Source organism: Meleagris gallopavo, chromosome 1, assembly GCF_905368555.1.
Source record: "Meleagris gallopavo chromosome 1, MGAL_WU_HG_1.1, whole genome shotgun sequence".
Classification (NCBI taxonomy): domain Eukaryota; kingdom Metazoa; phylum Chordata; class Aves; order Galliformes; family Phasianidae; genus Meleagris; species Meleagris gallopavo.
Window position 1 is genome coordinate 39250562 of NC_139404.1, and position 18291 is coordinate 39268852.

An 18291-nucleotide genomic window follows, 5' to 3' on the forward strand; every position below is an offset into this window, starting at 1 on the left:
ATTTCTGAGAAGACAATATAGTAGGAACCTAGGCACCAGAGACAATATAGATCATGTTGGGAACATAGATTTCTGCTTCAGGGCACACTGAAATGTACGTATATGTAAAGGTAATCTAAAAAATACAAAATTCTAAAATTCACCTCAAAATGTCTCATAGGATAGCAACAGTCAGCAATGGTTGATAGACAAATAATAATAATAATAATAATAATAATAAAAACAGCCACAAGATAACTGTGCCACTGTGATCCACATCCGAATTCTGTGATCAGTTTTGGCAGGCAGTGGGAGAAACATCTTAGAGGTGAGCAATACATATGACCAGCTCCCACTTGAAAATGCTGTATGGATGAAAATGTTCACCTTGGGAAAGATACATATGAAGAAGACAAGCTGGGAACCTGCAAAAATATGGCTGTTATCAAGAATAGAATTACAATTCATTATTTCTTATAATGAAATTGGTAGATGTTAAACTATAAATAAATTGGATTTTTTTTTTTCTTTTTACTTAATTGAGCTGTAGAATTTGTACTTAAAAATACAGATGAGTTTCAAAAAGGTGAGATGAATCCAGAGAGTGGTGATCCAAAGCTGTCTGTTAAATAGGATAATTCACGAGCAGTTTATATTGGAAAATGAGTTAACTGTAAGATGCTTACTGGATAGGTGAGAAAAGGAACAAATGTGTCAGTTCACGCACTTTATTTTCCAACACTTTTCTTTTGCCTTTAGCAAGCACTGAGATGCTTCATTAGTACACATGACTTGAAAATAATTAAAATAAAAGAATGTAAACAATACATTTATATTTTCATTACAGTAAGGATGCTCATACAGCTCAGGTGACAAGCAATCATATTTGAGTGATGTACCATGTCTCCCTTTGATTGTCATCTCATATCCTTCATTACTGATCACTGGCAGCTTAGTGCAATAAAAAATATATTCTTGTTCTCAAAGCTAAACTTGTTTCCTTGTGCTCATTAATAGTAGAAAGATAATCTAGATTTATTCAACAGAACAAATGGGTTTTGATTAAGTAATATAATGCAGAAACTCCAGGCAAGCTGAAACACTGTTTTCCAGAGTTGCATTCCCCTCCAGTCCTGATACAGATTGAACCTATCCATGAAATGTATCAGAATTAAATTCATTTCTGTTAATTACTTTAGCAAAAATACTCCATGGTAAGTAGTAGGCTAGAGGGTAGGTAGGATGTTGACCGTTGCTGCCATGGGTTTGTTCAAGTATGATGCAGGAAATCTCCAGCACTCCCCTTTTTCACATCTCTCCCATACACAAGAGACAGAAAAGAGGTATCTTTTTTTCCCATGGAAAAAAACAACAACAACAACAACAAAGCACACAAAAACTTAAATTCCCAGCTACCTCCTACACTTTCCTGTGAGTTAAAACTCCAATCACATCCTGACCAGCTCTTGGCTGTTCTCAGTTATACACTGTCAACTCAGAAATCTGTAGCACATTAAAAAAGCAGAAGCTGAGAACTGAATTAAATGATGATAAATATCACAAGAAATACCATTTTAATTCAATTAAGCCATATCCTCTTTATTCTGTCTTTTAGCAGAGTTTCCACTCTAAGATGCCAAAAAGAAAAAGAAAAAATCAGGAAGTGCTTAGATAAAAATACAGTACACTTTGGTTTGAGTACTTATGGTCTTCTCCTAAAAACCAAGCTCTGCAAATTGCACGAGTATAATGTGGTTCAAAAGAAAAGTAGAATAAAAATACAAACCTACCTCAATCTCCATTTCAGGAAGTGATGCAAATACAATCCACAACGAAGCTGTACCTCCCAGAAATATTCTGCCACCCACAACAATGTATAGCTTTCTTCTAACACAAAGCAAAATTGTGCTCAGCTACTGTTGGCACCAGCTAATTGCACCACATGTAACCTCACCAAACATTAAAAAAAACAACAGATGATGTTATTTCCCTCCCTCTGCAAAAGAGTGTCTGATGAAGCTCCTGTTATAAAGCCTTGCTTTGTAGGAAAGCCTGTAGCCCTGAAAAAAAAAAAAAGCCCTGAAGCTCCTCCTGAGAATACTACCTGTTCCACACCTTGCTGAAGGCCAAGGAAAGGTTGGTTTGCTCATGAGATGTCTATGGTTGTGATCCTGCCTCTTCTTCACTGCTGGTGCTTCTCTATCAACTTTTTTTTTTTTTTTTTAATTTTCTCTTATTTTTTCTTCCATCAGCCAGTTTTCATTTATCTAGCCAGAATTTTCAAAGCTGAATGGAACTGTATCTTCAACTGAAAACTCAGCATCTGACACTTAGAGGCAACACTGATGCAATAACCACCAAAAGGCAGTTGTTGCATCATTCTAAATTTGGCTACCACAACACTAAGTTTTGCATATAGAGTATCCAACTGCCTTATCTCAAAACTAATACTCGTACACTATATGCATTTCTACAGAATGCTTTCCTGCCAGTGATTGTTGCCTCCAAACACCAAGAACATTGCTCATCCTGCTCTTGGGACAGCCGTTTGTGTTGTTAGTTACCCTATGGCTGTGAGGCCACAGCTTCCCACTGCCACTGCAGAAGCAGTTCATCTGCTACTGCCTTCCTGCTCACTGCATGGGTTGGTGGCAGGAAGCTACAACTGTTCTGTATGTTTATCTCTCCCCATCTCACAGCCCTGACAGAGCAAGTCTATTTGGATAGCAAGAAGCTGTGGTTACTAAGCAGCCACAAAATCTAAAAGGCATATTTCCCAGCTACTGACACTACAAAGAGTAACTGCAAAACAAGTTCTCCGTAACACAACAAATATATATATTCTTGAGTGAGTAAAGTGAGAGAAAAGAACAGCAGTTTTTGTGTAGATACTTTAGTTATATAATCTTAAAGTCTTTCTACTTCAGAACCAAAAGGACTGAGTATCTCTGACGAGGATATGAACAATAACTTCAAATTCGAGTGTTTCTATAGCTTGTCTACAGCCCTCATGCCTACACGTGGCTAATTCAGCACCCTTCTCTCTAGCAAGATCTCTTTTCTTCAGGAATTACCAAATGGCTACCTTCATGCAGCAGTAGACCCACTGGATGCCCTCCTGGCCTGTTTAACAGCTCCCCTGTTAAACAGCTGTGTTTCAGTTGAACACCAGCAGACAGCTAGAGAAAAGTTGCCATGGTGGGCACACAGAGCAAGCTCCACCTAGGCTTCAGCTTTCCCAATTCAGCCCAGGACAGCCTGTGGGACCAGGAGCAGGCTTGCAGTACATGCCAGGACCTGCACGTCCCACAGGGCAGCCTGCGCTCTCGGATTCTCTCTCTTATTTTCATTGATTAAACAAACAATGCTTGTGACCGCAACAGGCTCCAAGTAGTTCTAACAAACAGACATGAGAAGAGGGAAAGTGCATTTTAAAGATGAAGAGAGTATGCCGGCATTCCTGCAGAGGTGAACCTTCTGCTGCGTGCATGGCAGCCCTCCTGAGCCTTGTAGGCCATGCAGCCCTGCTGGGCCCACCCGGGGCTTGTGCTGCCCCAAGCTGTTCTGAGAAGGTGTTTGTGCATACATTGCTTTTTCAGTTGGGTGGGATTTTCTGGCTGCCTTTTACTGCTTCTCCGATGCAGAGCAGTCATAAAGTTTAACTGCCCAATTTAGCAAGGTTTATAGTTGCTTTGCATTGCTGCAGTGCCACGTAGCAGATTGAATAAACCAGAGAATCCGTCCCATGTGTTATATTTGTTGGGAAAACATAAATGTGGTAAAGCAACCTAGAGAGAAGTGTTTATCTTGCAGTGGAAGGTATGGATTTGAGTGTTGTGGGATGAGGTGAAAATGAAGGTCCCTGGTCCCTCCCTGCTGTGGTTGTAGCATGGCTGGGAGGGAGCAGTAGGTGTCAGGCACGAGGCTGTAAGGACCATGGGATGGGGAGAAGCACAGAGTGGTGGTGGCTGCTGAGCCAGGAGAAACAGCCTTTTAGGAGTGAGACATGAGAAAAGATGGAAAAAAACCCACCCAAGTAGCAAAGAGAATTTTTAAATGGAGACTGAACTTTAAGGGGCAATAGTGTAGGCCCCAACAGATTATGGCTCAGACAACCTCAGTCCACAGCCCTGCCTGTTGCTTCCTCACTGTCCTTCACTAGATCCCTCCTCTCACAGCTCTGCTCGTACCTCTGGTGGAATCCTGCTTCTTTTCAAGCCTCCTGGTTGGAGAGGTGATGTCTGATGTGTGTACACAAAGTGGGGAATACAACCAACCCTACGATGCTGGAGGCCTGCAGAGACAATTTGGCTAGAAATAAATACCACAGAAGACACCTCAGTAAATGTGCCTTCCTGATTTCAAGAAAGATGCTTCATTACTCATTGGTTAATATTATTATTATTTGGTGATGGGAAACCTGAGGGAACATCAGTCCAATTGCAGCCCGTGGTAATGCTGATCCCACATGGCACAAAGGCACTCATGGCTACACACAACTACACACCTTCCCAGTTTTTCCTTCCTCATCCCCTCCCACCCACACGCATTTAGATGAGTGCAGAGGCTTCTCCAGATTTCTCACAACGCTCTGGCAAAGAGACAAAGGGAAAAAGAATGAGAAGAGAACTAGCAGAAGGAATTGCAGGAAGAGGAGAGATGGAAGACATCCATATGTGGTGTGGGAGAGATGAGTAGATCATGGGATGAAAAAAACATCCTGCAGTGCTTTTCAGATACATTATGTTAGGTAAGCACTTCAGTAATAAGCACTTCTATAGGAGCTCAAGAGGATGACAGGAGTTGCAAAGGTGAGACTTGGAATATAATTTCCCCAGTCTTCAGGATATCTGCAGCTTCACTTCAATCTGTTAGACTGTGCTTTCCACAAACATGGCATAATAACTAGGCTGGAAACTATCTCTAGTTCTATTAGAATTTAAAATGAGCTTAAAGGGAATCCAAAATAGTTCATTTTAAAGCTTGAGAGTGGGAAGTGCTGAATAGGTCTGCTAAAGAATATGGAGACATCTACTTCAAGTGAGCTGATTTCAAATCTAGCATAAATCAGAAAGGTCTGGAGGCATGATCACTTCAAAGTTATGCAACAGTCACATGTGCAACCGTCAGCTGGTCTTTGTCATCTAGTTTGAGTGATACGAGCCAGCACTGCAAAAGATCTGAGCCGTCTGTCTGAACCAAATCCTCCATCCAGTCTTTTCTCTCGAGAGCTAATGCAGGAGTAATGGAAAAAAAATGCCTTTTGTCGTTACTCTCTTCTTTTCAGAACAGACTGCTAAGCAGTTGCTTCTTTTTGATGTTCGGGAAAGAAGAACTAAATATATTCTTTAGAGAGTTATAATGTTTAGAGCAGACCTACACTGTTTAGAGCAGAGCTACCTATTGAACAGCTGTCACATCACTACTTACTAAACATTTACTTTGGAATCCAAAGAAGCAGAGGTTAGCAACTTAAACTAGGAAAGCAGAATCTTTAGATACAGTGTGCATCACAAACACTTGACACTGCTTTACAGAAAGTAAGACTTCAGTTGCTAGGGTTTCCAAATGGCCACATTTTGCAAGGAATCAATAAAGGCACTGAATTAAATCAGGAAGACTGACAGGGACTGAGCAGCTTCTGACTTCTTGTGAAGGCAAGGGCTCCATGCATGGTCAGCCAGAACTGCTGGTTAGTTTAAATCTTTGAAGTCAGTGGACTGGATAACAGCCTTAAGGAAACTCATACATGTACAAAGGCAGAGAATATGGCCTTTTTGTTTTTCCTCTTTTCACAAATGGTAGTTCAATTTTTTTGTGCTGTTCAAAGGCAAGCATCTTGTCCAGCTCACTTGAGATACAACTAACTGCAAAACTCTCCTCAAAAGATAAACCAATACACCATGTTTTAATGTTATTAAGCATGCTTAAATTTATTAAATGTGAACTGTAAGAATTATGTTTTATTTAATACAGAAAATCTCAAGCATTCTACTCTTTTTAATTAAAAAGATTTGAACAAAAAATATATTAAAATAAATTTCCAACAGATTTGAAAATTGTTGTCGTCTTTGGATAAAAAATACTGATATCAGCTCCATATGATGTGAAAAAAAACCACAATTTTTACTGAACTGATTTTGGGATCATGGAAGATTGTGAAAAGTTATGTGGATGGCTTATCTATCTGTCTGCTTCAACAGGATTTTGAAACAAGCCTGGAAGTTAAAATGTCACTGATCATGGAATGGAATGACATGGTAGAGATTATATGGGAATTATTTGTCAAAATAAACTCTTTAAATAAACAGCTAGCAACTGAGCCCAGAACGCACAATAAGCAGACTTGAAGAGCTTTTAATCCATTCTTAAAAACAAAACAAAACAAAAACACCACACACACACACAAAGTATTTATATTAGAGTAATAGTCCAGTGGAATATATTCTTTCACTCCATAAGGTTCTACAGCATTTGTCCCAAGGCTCAATCCTAGTCTGCCTGTGAGATATTTGTCCTATTTGCTTTCAGTTCCTGTCAAGTAATGGCTTTGCTAGATGTGAGAGGGCTATTCTATTTGATACAGGGAGTACACTGGATATAAAATAAAGTTTCCAGTGATAATGAACAGAAGTCCTATTTTCAAAAGATACAGATACCTTAAAAAATCTAATCTAATTAACTTTCAATTAGATATAGACTACGAATCTATGTAATGCTGCAGATGGACCTCAGCCTCCCAATTTACATAGGTTGCTCCAAAAGCAATGCCTCCTACTATTTCCATGCAAACTGCAACGGATACAAAGAGCACAAAAACACTAGTTGGCAGTGCACCTTCTCAGCTATAAGACTCTATTTTTTAACATAATTACCATTAGCTATATATTTTTGCCAGCAGTGAATAAAAGCAGCAATGAATATGCTGTGCTTATAAAAATATGCATGGCCATCCAGAACATGGCTTGTCCTTAATGTTGCTGTCACCCCTGCTGAAACACGCCACCTACTGTGCTCTCATCCACTGTTTGGTCTCCAAAAACATTCAGCAAGAGTAGATGAATGTCAGTGGGTGCCATTTTTTTCCACGCAGAGGAATTCAATGCCACAACTTTGCTTTCCATGATTTTCCATGTCAGATGTCATTTTGTCAGACTGCTCCTCTGCTGCCATCTCTCACACAGCAAAAAAATGGAATGGAATATTGGAGGGAAAGTTCAACTTCTACTGCTGTACCACCAACATCCACCTCTGATGTTGTAGGCTAATATAATCCAATAGGAGGCATTATTTTTCGACCAGTCTGTGGACTTACAGGCAGGAGTATTGTATTGCTCTAGTTATCAGGCATCTGAATGCCATAAACATTACAAACATTTTTGAGACCTGAGGTTTATTTCACAACTAACTATTGGTTTATATACTAAATGAAATGAGCATAGTTTTATTTCAATACTTAAAATACTTTCCAAACTCTATTTGACAAGACTTCACAAAATTGCATCAACAGTACCTGTACTGTGTTAGACCACGTGCAGTGACGATTAGGATGTGAGAATTATTGCTAATTGCTCTGTATCTTTGTTGCTAAGTGCTTCATACACCTGCTGATGTATCTTGGTCCACTTTCAAAGTCTGTTTTTTTTTTCAGAGACTCAACAGCACCTCCCAGCTTGGTATCATCAAAATAAATTTTCTTTCTGCTGTGACTTACAAACACAATGCTGATGCTATCATTCCTATGATATTTATTTTGGAAAGATAATACATTCCAATAAAACTATGAGGTAGTCTTTGTAATGTTTATATGAGCTTGACGCCTTTGCTACTAGTAAAAAAGAAACCTGCTCTTATTTTCTGAATCTCCACAACTCTACTGAGAAGAATTATAACCCTTAAAGAACACTTTTATAATGTCAATAGCTGAACAAGAATATGGACAAAATGAAATTTCAGCAAAATTAAAATTGGACAGAATATGTTTAATCGGAAAAGAGATCACATCTCTATTGAAGAGATATAAAGACAATTTAGGTCATATGGAACAAAACAAAAACAAAAGCTCTGGCATCTGTTATTTTTCAAGTCCGTTAAGGAAATCACAAAAGCAACTTCTTGCTTCTTAATCTGCTAACCACAATACATGTCACTGCATGCCGCACCAACATGTGACTGTGGAAATACACCTGCCAGAAATGCTTTTTCCAAACACCAATAAGAAGCAATAGGTAATATAATCAGAAAGAAAAAAAAGAAAAAAGTGGTCCAAAAACTCCAGTAAAATTAGATATAATAGATAGACTAGACATTCAAAAAAGAGCTTGATGAGATATTATGGATCACCAGATTTCTGTGTTATGGGAGGCTACTGCCTGAGTAGTAGAGCTAACATTAGATTTTTAAGCCAAGATCTTCACTTTGTATTGAAATAATCTGGAAGCTAACTCCTGTTTGCCATTTTATCAGAGAATGGCATGTGCTGTATAAAATCACCATTTTATGCGCATAGAAGAGTGTGAAAAGTAGGTATGCCCAGACTTTATGGTTAAGATAAATGTACTATCTGGGCTTAAGGTAAAACTAAAGCTACAGGATTAGAAGGTCACTTTGGTAAGCGTCAAGGCTATTTTTCTATCTCTTTCTCCGATACCAAAAAGGAGAGAGATTTCCTAGCTGATACTAACCAGATTCTTTCAGTAATATCCAATTAACTCCCTTCTACTTTCCTTTACAGCTGGTCAATTTCTGTGTTTTCATTGCCCTTAGACTCTCAACTGTTCTAAACAAGGTCTGTATCTTCCAAAACAACTTTATAACACATAACAAATAAACTGCTCATAATCCTCACTAAAACTCTTGGATACTAATGCAGTAGAAAGAAGCAACATCATGTACAAGAGCAGCCAACAAGCACGCCAGTTATGTAATTATGATGATAATCTGTATTGAAAGGACAACAGACTACTCAATGAGACTTAAATTTTTATGAATGTTCCAGTCTATCACCATACGCCATATATATAATTCTACTTTGTGTGTGAAACCTTCTCTAGAGGAACAAAGCCCCTCCCTAAATGTGAACTTTGTCTGCATAAATAAAACCATCTGGATTGCTGTCTAACCATCTGGTTTGTCTAAAGTTTATAGTCTCCTGAGTGTTATTCACAGACCCACATGCAATCAGGCCTCTAAAGACATTTTTATTTGGTAAGTGCTTTCCCACAGCACTTTTATTTTTTCTATTTGTTTTTGATCTTGTAAAAAAATGTCATTTTAATACGTGTGTTGTAATACTGCATGTGTTTGTGTTTCTGTGAACTGCTTGTAGTTCTACAAGTGGGTAGATATTACAGGCTGGATTCCCTTGGGAACAGAAAAGAAATACAAAAGAGACACTTGGAGATACCAGATCCTGAGACTTCTTTACTGCCTTCCCTGAACAAGGCATTAACACTGAGTGGAGAGATGACTTAAAATGCATCAGCTATTAACATGTGATAAGACAACAAGAACGGAACTGTCTCAGCTCAATAGCTACAGCTGATAACAGGTAACCATCACTCTGTCAGTTGTCCACCAAGCAGGGACTCTGGTTTGACAATTTCAAAATTCCTGGCAGCGTGCAGTGTCCAGATAACACAGCAGTGTGCTCTATGTGAATAAAATGCATAATTATTTTCCTCTAATGAGACAAGCTGAACAGTCACTACACTTCTGTTTGCTCTGGCTTCATAAAAGAAGATTTTCCACCCAGAGCCCTCACAAATCCTTGCCAAAAGGGTTCATTCTCCTTCAGAGTTCAACTGCTCCCGTTTCTGGAGAAAATATCTGTTCTCCACAGATCAGTAAGTATACAACAGTTCACGAGCTGCGATGTTTCTGTCTTATCTGCTCCCTTACCACAAGCAATGGAAAATGTCTCAGTTGAAACAACAAACAGATCTGAAATCAGAAATAGAAATGACCTAAGTAGAGATTAATATAACTTAACAGAAACTATCTCGTTCTGTTCTAAACCATCCCCGATGTGTCAGCAAATCAAGTGTGTAATTGTCTATGCAATCACTAACAATAATCACACCATTTTATATATCCAGAAGACATATTCTCTATGAGATTTAAACTTAAATGTAGATCCACAGGTCATGGAGTGTTATCTTATATTTGTAATCTGAACATAAGTAAAGCAACTGGGGCAAGAAGCCTATATTTTAAAGATGTGCAAAACAGATGTCCTTTTCTATAGTCACTCTTCCTCAAATTTCTTCAGCATAGAAAGATAGAAAGGATGCCAACAAGCCTGCGGAAGCTAAGACCCAGGACAATTCATCTCTCTGCTGAAGAGTTGAGAGAGGGCAGCTGGATCCCACTGGACCCTGCTGTGTTTAGTTTCTATAAAAGGGAACTAAAACGAGGAGCAGCCTCCAGAGGCAGCAAAATACAGCAGGAAGCCTGGAGATGCATCTCTGTTCCAAAAAAAAAATAAATTGTTTCATGTATGTGATTCTATTTACTTGTTAGCTTATTTGTGTAGCTTGGGGGCCCTGGGTTGTTTCCCAGTCAGCTTCTTATAACTCTAATTCCTGTTGACATATGAAAATGTGAGTGTACAAGCTCACGCACACATACTCTGGAGCAGTTTCTGTGGATGTACACAATAATTTTAAATAATTCTAATTTACTGTCAATAAATTCCACTAAAATATTGGATACTGTAAGAGAGGTTGTAAATGGATAATGTCTTATTCCAATTGTAAGGCTTCTTTGATTTTTAGATTTTAACCTTTCATGGACATAGTCTAAAATAAGCAGTGAACACACAATCACTTTCCAGCTAAATTGTGTTCATTGAATGTATGCACTCCCAGCCCATTGTAAATAGGATAAATGTTGTAAATTTAAGCCACAGTATTTTATCAGATTCTAGCAACAAGTTGAGCACCACAGCTAAAACAAAGAGCCTTAATGACTGTCTATATGTTCAGATCCAAGAAGGGCTTTGTTTGGAGATTTCTTTTGTTAATTGTACCAAAAAAAAAAAGCAATCTTATTCATTCAAAACTAAAGTCAAGACAATCATTAATTGTGATTTTTTCCAAGTAGCAATGCTGAGTGGGTCCACGAGTAATCTATTGTATTGCTAACTATTTAAATCAGTAAGTTTCAGTGTGAATATGTTTGTAACTTTATCAATTTCTACATTAAAAATAGGCTAGCGTTTTCAATCTTAATGTGCCATAGATGTTTATAATTTTTGAGTGGGAGTCAGTATTCACATCAGACAGGATAATGCTCACCCTTACGTTCCAGAGCTTATGTTATAGTTTCCTTTGAGAAGTACGATTAAACCAAAAACAAAATTTGCTTTAGAATTCAAATATTTTCTTAGAAAAAATTATTGATTAATATGAAAATCTTGTGTGATGCTTACTTGTTTTCAGAACGTTATTTTCAAGAGCTGGGGAGGTTTGCTTTCTGGCAAGCATCAAACATTTTTCCATTGGTCACAGCATTCTTGCACTAATTGAGTTTAGAAAACTCTTCAGCTGCTGAACACGATGAACATGATCTGTGAAAAGCAAGCATGAGAAATAATGGGATCCATTAGCTAGTCAAACATGCATTAGTTGCAAAATATAATATGAGAACTGTATTCTGCTACTCCAGACCTTTTAGTTACCTTCTTTCCTGATATATTTCATATTTATCAGTGAAGGATCCCACTGATCTTCAAAATGCATAAAACTGTACAAGACAAAAGCCTTCTGAAGCTTACAGTAATGATTTTGCTGTCTGAAGTAAAAACTGCAGGGAATATGCTTTGTTTATTTCAGTACTTATCATGCATGACCAAATCTTTCCCCTAGTTAAAATTATCCATTCTGCTAAAAATAATTCTACAATATACAATTCAACTGTAAAATGGGACATTTGCATAGAAATCATGGATTTTTAATATTATTATGGGCTATGTAGAAGAATTTTTTTTTTTTTATTTTCTCTAAACTCTTCCTGACTTTTACAATTTTATTATATATGATAGCATACATTAGATAAAACTGATCTTATTGTGCTATAGCTCTCACCTTTCTATTAATGTTTCAGATATTACACGGGGAAGATAATCACACTAATTCCCACATCATTTTTCAGGAACGTTGTCTTTCCTTTAGATAGGGGAAAACTTAGAATCACAGTACAGCTGGACTTGTTAGCATCTTGACCTTCACTCTTTGTTGACTTACACTCTTGGTAGCTACAGACTTCTGTGTTAATTAGAAGCTAAAATAATGCTCTCCTGGAACGTTTACCTTTTGAACTTACATGTGAATTTGACTTACAAGATAACAAGGTCCAAGTGGAGAATGAACATCGCGATTTCACATTGAAGTCCAGTTCGCTTGCTACTTGAAATGACATAAAATGTCATTAAAAATGCAAAATGCTAAAATTTTCAGTTGATTTGATTCCCGCACAAAGAAAGCAAACAAAATCTCCATTAACATGAAAGTAACTAATCTGTCTGAATTTGAAATCTTTGAGCTGCACTACTCAACCTCATGGCATCAGTAGATGGGTCAGTGGATTGACACCCAGGTTGCGCATTGCAGTTTTCTACAAGCTCTGCTAACAAACAGACGTGATGCTGCTCTCTGGTCAGGCCAGCTCACTGGCTCTGCCGGCTCCATCTTTGCCCACTTCTTGCCAGTCTTCCTTTTCTCTTCCCAGTGGAGCCATATTAACCTACCTGTGTGAAGGAAACAGGCGAAGAAACAACTGGAGACAAGATGTATTCCCCTACCGTGCAGGTACTGAAGAAGCGCGTGAGGGCCGTGGGACAACAGCAGGTCTCAGCAACATCTTATGCTACAGCCTACAGTGAGACTGAAGCAGCAGTAGAGGAGGTCAGCCATCAAGAGATTTTCAGTTCCTTAAAGCCTCACTAAACTTCCATGTAAGAGATTTAGTAGCAGAAGGATACTGGTTGGTATAAAATATACAAGATATCATCTGTTAGTACAATGCAGAATCACTGTGAAATCAAGGACTGAGACTGTAGCCAAACTGAAATATTTTTCTTCCATTAGGAAACAATAAAAATGCCTTGGCAAGATGAGTTCAGGCCTTCTGACTTTCTCTTGAAATGCACTTTCTGGTAAAAGTAGCTTATCAGCAAATGCACTTTAATTTCTGTAGCTCTGATTATTAACTTTTGCATGCTGTGTACCTCTTCACACCTGTGCAAAGTCAGGTAAAAGAGGCTGCCAAACAAGTGCCTTACATTCCACAGGTGCAATTATTTCTGAAGTATAAAGGAACAGAAAACAGGTCAGTAGATGATACTTGAAGGTTCTTACTATATTATTATTATTTTTTTTTTTTGAAGTTAGATACATTACTAGTTTGAATTGTTCTGTGCTTAGTAAGTAGGGCTATTGTAGCATTTGGCCTTTTCTCAAAAGTATAGTATCTTGCCTGATTTCCCCACTCTGCTCTTTTCTTCTCGCTACTGTAGTGTACAGTGATATTTATTATCTAATTCTCACTTCCCACAGTACAATCTAATTCCTGCAGTAACTACTTGCTAAATGCATTGTGGTTCCTATTATTATGCCAGAAAGCAAAGGCAACAAGCAGCACAAAGTATTTAACCTTTTTTCTTTTTTTTTTTTTCTTTTCCTTAGGCCATGCTATCAATATATGCTGGTTAACTCCTTATTTTTCTAACAGAAAGTTATATATCTGTAGCTATATTACAAGCTTTACAAATAGTTTCCAAGTAGAATGTACAGCAGACTAATATTCAAATGATGATAAATCATGCAAGACCTAAGAAAGAATGCTTACAAAAAGTAAGCTTTATATAAGCAGCCATTTGACTAGCAGTGTATTTAGGTATTAATACATGGTTCTTCATTAGCAGACCTCAGATAACAACAACAAAAAGAACTGATGCAGATTTGTTCTCTCTTCCTTTCAAAGCATTCTGAACACCAAACAAACCCCAGTTGCTAATGGCTCACCTTTGGGTCAGTCGTAAGTGTTGGCTGAACTCTTTCCATGGGGTTAAGTAGGAACTATGTTTTATTTTTCAACTGAACGTAGGTTTTGTGATTCCTAATACCTCAGCCCCTGCATCCGCTTTCATTATGCAAGTAAAATATTTCTAAGCCTGAGTCACCTATTTTCACCAAATATGTGCAAACAGAATTGTTTTTCAAATTTCCATTCTCCTGTGATAACTACCAGAAATTAGCCAATACTCTGGCTACCATTCCCCTCCCCCTGATGATGGGGAAAGAGTGGCTGATAGCCATGTGTGACTGCACAAACACCATCTCTAAGAAAACAGCTTTAAAAAAAAAAAAAAAGCAAACACTTCTCAGGTCACATGTTGAGGCTTTGCACAATCGGGGGTTTGAGATGTGCTAAATCTTACATGCTCTGCACAGTACTACTCACTTGAATAGAACTAATCACTCAAATTGCATAAAGCTAAGTGCTTGTTTAAATCCTCACATGACTGATGACTAATGTTCAGTATTTAAAATTCTGTCCAAAGACAGTAGAACTGATTGTTTCATTTGAGCAGTCAACTTTCACATTAATCATAGCAATCTAAATCTCTATTGTTTAAAATCTCTAAGAATCATGACCTTGCCTAATTGATGGCTTCTACTTTTGTACTTCTGGAGAATTTTGCATAGTGAATATCAAACTCTAGAAGGAAAATATTACAGCCTGAAAATGACAGAAAATCCATCTTTGATGACACACTGAATATGGAAAACAAAGATAAAATGTCAAGCTGGCAGTGTTCTCGGCACATGGATCCCTGAATTTAACCACATCTCCTTAATCTTAAATACAATGGTTGTTGGCTATTTACGCGGGTATACAGAATTGCCTGAATATTCCTGACTCAGTGCACGACGTCAGAACAGAATACAAACGTCAACGTTTCATTCTCTCCAGAGTGTTACCAGGTATTTGAAAGAAAGCTTCGTATACTGCTGAACACGAAGGAGGCTCCATCAGTGTCTGCAAACCCCACCAGCAGCCTTTAGGGAAAAGCATGATTTTGTTTGCTATGCAAAACCGGTTGGGTTCTGCTCGTGAATGTGCTACGTAAAAAAAGCTCATCCAACACTACAGCGCCAATCACGACTCCGGAAGAAACGCACGTGAGAGAAAAGAAGACTTAAAAAACAACAGCAGAGCAAAACCAAAAGCTAGGAGACGACTGATGCAACCCTAAGCCCAGGTCCGGCGCTCGGCCGGAAAGGGCGAGTGAGCCAGCCCACGGATGGCTGCCGCAAAGCGCTGTCGTAAAGCACGGCCGGACGCGGTGCCGCACTCCCGGAAGACGAGGTGCGCTTTACGGCTGGCCCGCCCCTGAACACAGGCTGGGAAACCCCGTTCGGTCTTTTCGCGGTGCTGCCACCAGAGTAGGGTGAGTGGCGGAGGGCTGTACGGCCCGTTTGCGGCCCCGCACCCGGCACCGCTAACGTCTGCTTTCCTCTCTCTTGCAGGAGCAGTCATGCCAGCCAAGGGTCCTCTGCAGAGCGTCCAGGTCTTCGGGCGGAAGGTGAGGGCACGCGTGGCGGCTGCTCGTACCCTCCTCGCTCTTAGGCCAAGGCCGCGGCTCATTGCGATGGCGGCTCTCTGTTCCCGCTTGGGTGCGGCGGCGCCTGCCGCTTCCCATAGCGCTGCGGGGAGCGGCCGTGCGAGGCGAGTCGGACCGCGCCGGCTGGGCCTGCTGGGCCGCCCACGTGTCGCCCTATGCGGCGGAAGCGGGGCCTGATGGAGACACTGTAAAGGAGGGAGTCCGGATACACTGCATCGAAGCTCTTTTGGGGGCCTGGTTACCCCCAGTACGGCCTGGATCGCTATCGGTGGTGTCCGATGGCCATATTAAACGGGGGAATGAGCTATTGCACTGTTGGGGTTCGAGAGCTCAAAAATTGAGAGATCAGAGGCTGTTGTGAAGAGATGAGCCACAAAAGCACTGTGTTGCTGAATTGAATGGATGGGGTAGCTTTCCCAACTTCAGTGTTAATATAGTCTTGTTAAGATAGTCTTGTAATATTCTAAGCGGATGCCTGGAAATGTCAGAAGCAGTGCTGTTGCATTTACTGAGAAGTGTTAACATCCAACGTGAGAATAATATCTGTGAGTCGTTTATGAAAATTATACTTTATGCTGCTGGTCTGAGAAATGAAGTTTTGTACTAACACGCATTTGCATTTTTAGAAAACAGCAACTGCTGTCGCCCACTGCAAAAGAGGGAATGGCCTCATTAAAGTGAACGGAAGACCTCTGGAAATGATTGAGCCTAGGACTTTGCAGTATAAAGTAAGCATCTGCTCAGCTTTCTCCACCCTTGAATGTTAAAATACCTTTATATATTTAATCAGTTGAGCATGGGTAGAGTTGCTTTCCTTACTGATACTACTAAATCTTTTTCTGTGTGTAGAAGTACTTTTGAAAACTGAGTAGAATGTCCTTCCATAATGGTGTTGTCGGCAGAGGGGTACTTTTCTTGCTTAACTGAGTGTGTTAAAATTTAATAATCTTGATTTGTTTTTCTGATTTTTGCCTAAACTACTTGGTTTCTGTTAATTTCCATGTACATAAACTGTGCTGCTCAGAGTTTTGAAACCTAAAAAAACAGTAGTGTGTTTGTTTTACAGTATTACTAGTAGGTGTCAGAGAACCCTGCAAGAAATGAAGTTAATCCAGTCTCTTGGTTTTCAAAATGTTTAGCAACTTCACATGTGGTAAATCTACAGACTTGTGTCCTTGCTGGGTCTGATAACAAATTAATTTTGTTAATCTGTTTTGTTTCCTAGCTGCTTGAACCTGTCCTTCTGCTGGGAAAGGAGAGATTTGCTGGTGTTGACATTAGAGTCCGTGTGAAAGGTGGTGGCCATGTAGCACAAATCTATGGTAGGATTTGGAGTTGAGCCTTCATTGTGGGCTAGAACAGGTGAAACCACGTATGTGAGAGGCTTGAGTTTAGAATAGTAGCTTGTACATTTCAGTGTTCTGTTTCTTTTTCACTACTCAAACACTGTTTTCTTCAATATATTTTACCTACAGAATTGCAGCTTCTGGAGCAAGTTGAATAAAATTCATTTGTGAAATTCAAAGGAACTGAATTCAAAGGAACACCTTGTGGTGTGACAGTTGAAGTGTTTCTCAATACGAAGATTTTGGAGGAGAGAAAAGAGAACTTTGCATTAGAAATTAAGAATTTAATTGTAAATTTCCAGGTTGTCTAGAAGCATCTTTCATTTGACCTGCAGAGCATGCTGTGAATGAGAGCACCTGTAGGCATCTGCAGGCGCCTCTCTTGCAGAGCATATTGATAATGCCTGAAGTTGATAGCACTCATTTTTCAGAAAATTCATATTCTAATCAAAAATGTAGTCCCAAACCAAATGTTTACGGCTGCTCCCATAGTGCTTGTTTGAGTTCTGATTATTATTATGGGATTGTTCTATGGAGGTGTGCTAAAACAAGTCATGCCATCCTATTGTGCATTCTGCTGCCTTAGTCTTTGAACATTTTTATCTGTGTTGAAAATTAAGAGACATTTTAGGGAACTATTCCTAAGGATTTTGAAAATTAACTACTTGGTAGAAGATAAACAGATTCGTATTCTAAGGAAGGTGATGAAGACAGCACTTGTACCGTGCTTTGTCTAGCTGGCAGCTGTCAAGCCAGAAGATGAATCGTGGGTGGCCTCTTGGCACAGAGTTCTTCAGATTTGCCAAAATAAAGGTCACGTGTAGTATGTGGGAGGGGACGTTAAGGAGGGAAAGGACGCTTTGGCAGACAACAAGACAGCAAGTTTCTGAGAGAATTGGCACTTTGTGTTTAAGTTTTGAATATGTTTGCAATCCTTAGTAATCCTTTTTTTTTTTTTTTGACAGCTATCCGTCAAGCTATTTCCAAAGCATTGGTGGCTTACTATCAAAAATGTAAGTTAATTGTTCAGATTGTTATGTTAGCATTAAGTGAAAATATTTGCCTTCTGACAAGTGTGAAAATGCTAGTATAAATCAGTTCCTTTGAGAAACGTTCAAAACTTTTTTTTTTCCTATGCAGATGTTGATGAAGCTTCCAAAAAAGAGATCAAGGATATTTTAATCCAGTACGACAGGACTCTGCTGGTTGCAGATCCTCGCCGTTGTGAATCCAAGAAATTTGGAGGACCTGGTGCTCGTGCACGTTACCAGAAGTCTTACCGTTAAAATTGTTCACCAGTCATGTGACAGCCAATAAACATAAAGAGAATTTGATAAA

General features: G+C 39.1%; 1 protein-coding gene and 1 long non-coding RNA gene across 9 annotated transcripts in view; one reads left to right on the forward strand and one right to left on the reverse strand.

Annotated features, from left to right (window-relative positions):
* LOC104910147 (uncharacterized) overlaps positions 1-15219 on the reverse strand; it is a 57590-nt gene extending 42371 nt beyond the window's left edge. For 3 of the 8 annotated variants that reach the window (XR_014882790.1, XR_014882789.1, XR_014882788.1), the window contains exons 1-2: positions 11411-15219; positions 1770-9921 (exon numbers count right to left, since the gene is read on the reverse strand). This is a non-coding gene — a long non-coding RNA (uncharacterized LOC104910147). The remainder of the gene's footprint in view (positions 1-1769; positions 9922-11410) is intronic. The other 5 variants (XR_002112682.3, XR_002112680.3, XR_792835.4 and 2 more) reach the window with 5 other exon arrangements.
* A 107-nt stretch (positions 15220-15326) lies between these two features.
* On the forward strand, positions 15327-18291 carry RPS16 (ribosomal protein S16). The gene is made up of 6 exons (XM_003202105.4): positions 15327-15433; positions 15513-15568; positions 16234-16335; positions 16833-16929; positions 17919-17966; positions 18094-18291. The coding sequence occupies exons 2-6, from the start codon at positions 15521-15523 to the stop codon at positions 18237-18239; spliced, it is 441 nt and encodes a 146-aa protein (XP_003202153.1). The 5' UTR covers positions 15327-15433; positions 15513-15520; the 3' UTR covers positions 18240-18291.

Bases quoted from the DNA above. Each gene is read 5' to 3' on its own strand.
- RPS16 (XM_003202105.4), top strand. From the start codon at position 15,521: ATGCCAGCCAAGGGTCCTCTGCAGAGCGTCCAGGTCTTCGGGCGGAAG. The intron at 15,569-16,233 runs GTGAGGGCACGC...TTGCATTTTTAG, and splicing joins TCCAGGTCTTCGGGCGGAAG to AAAACAGCAACTGCTGTCGC. The intron at 16,930-17,918 runs GTAGGATTTGGA...TTTTTTTGACAG, and splicing joins CCATGTAGCACAAATCTATG to CTATCCGTCAAGCTATTTCC.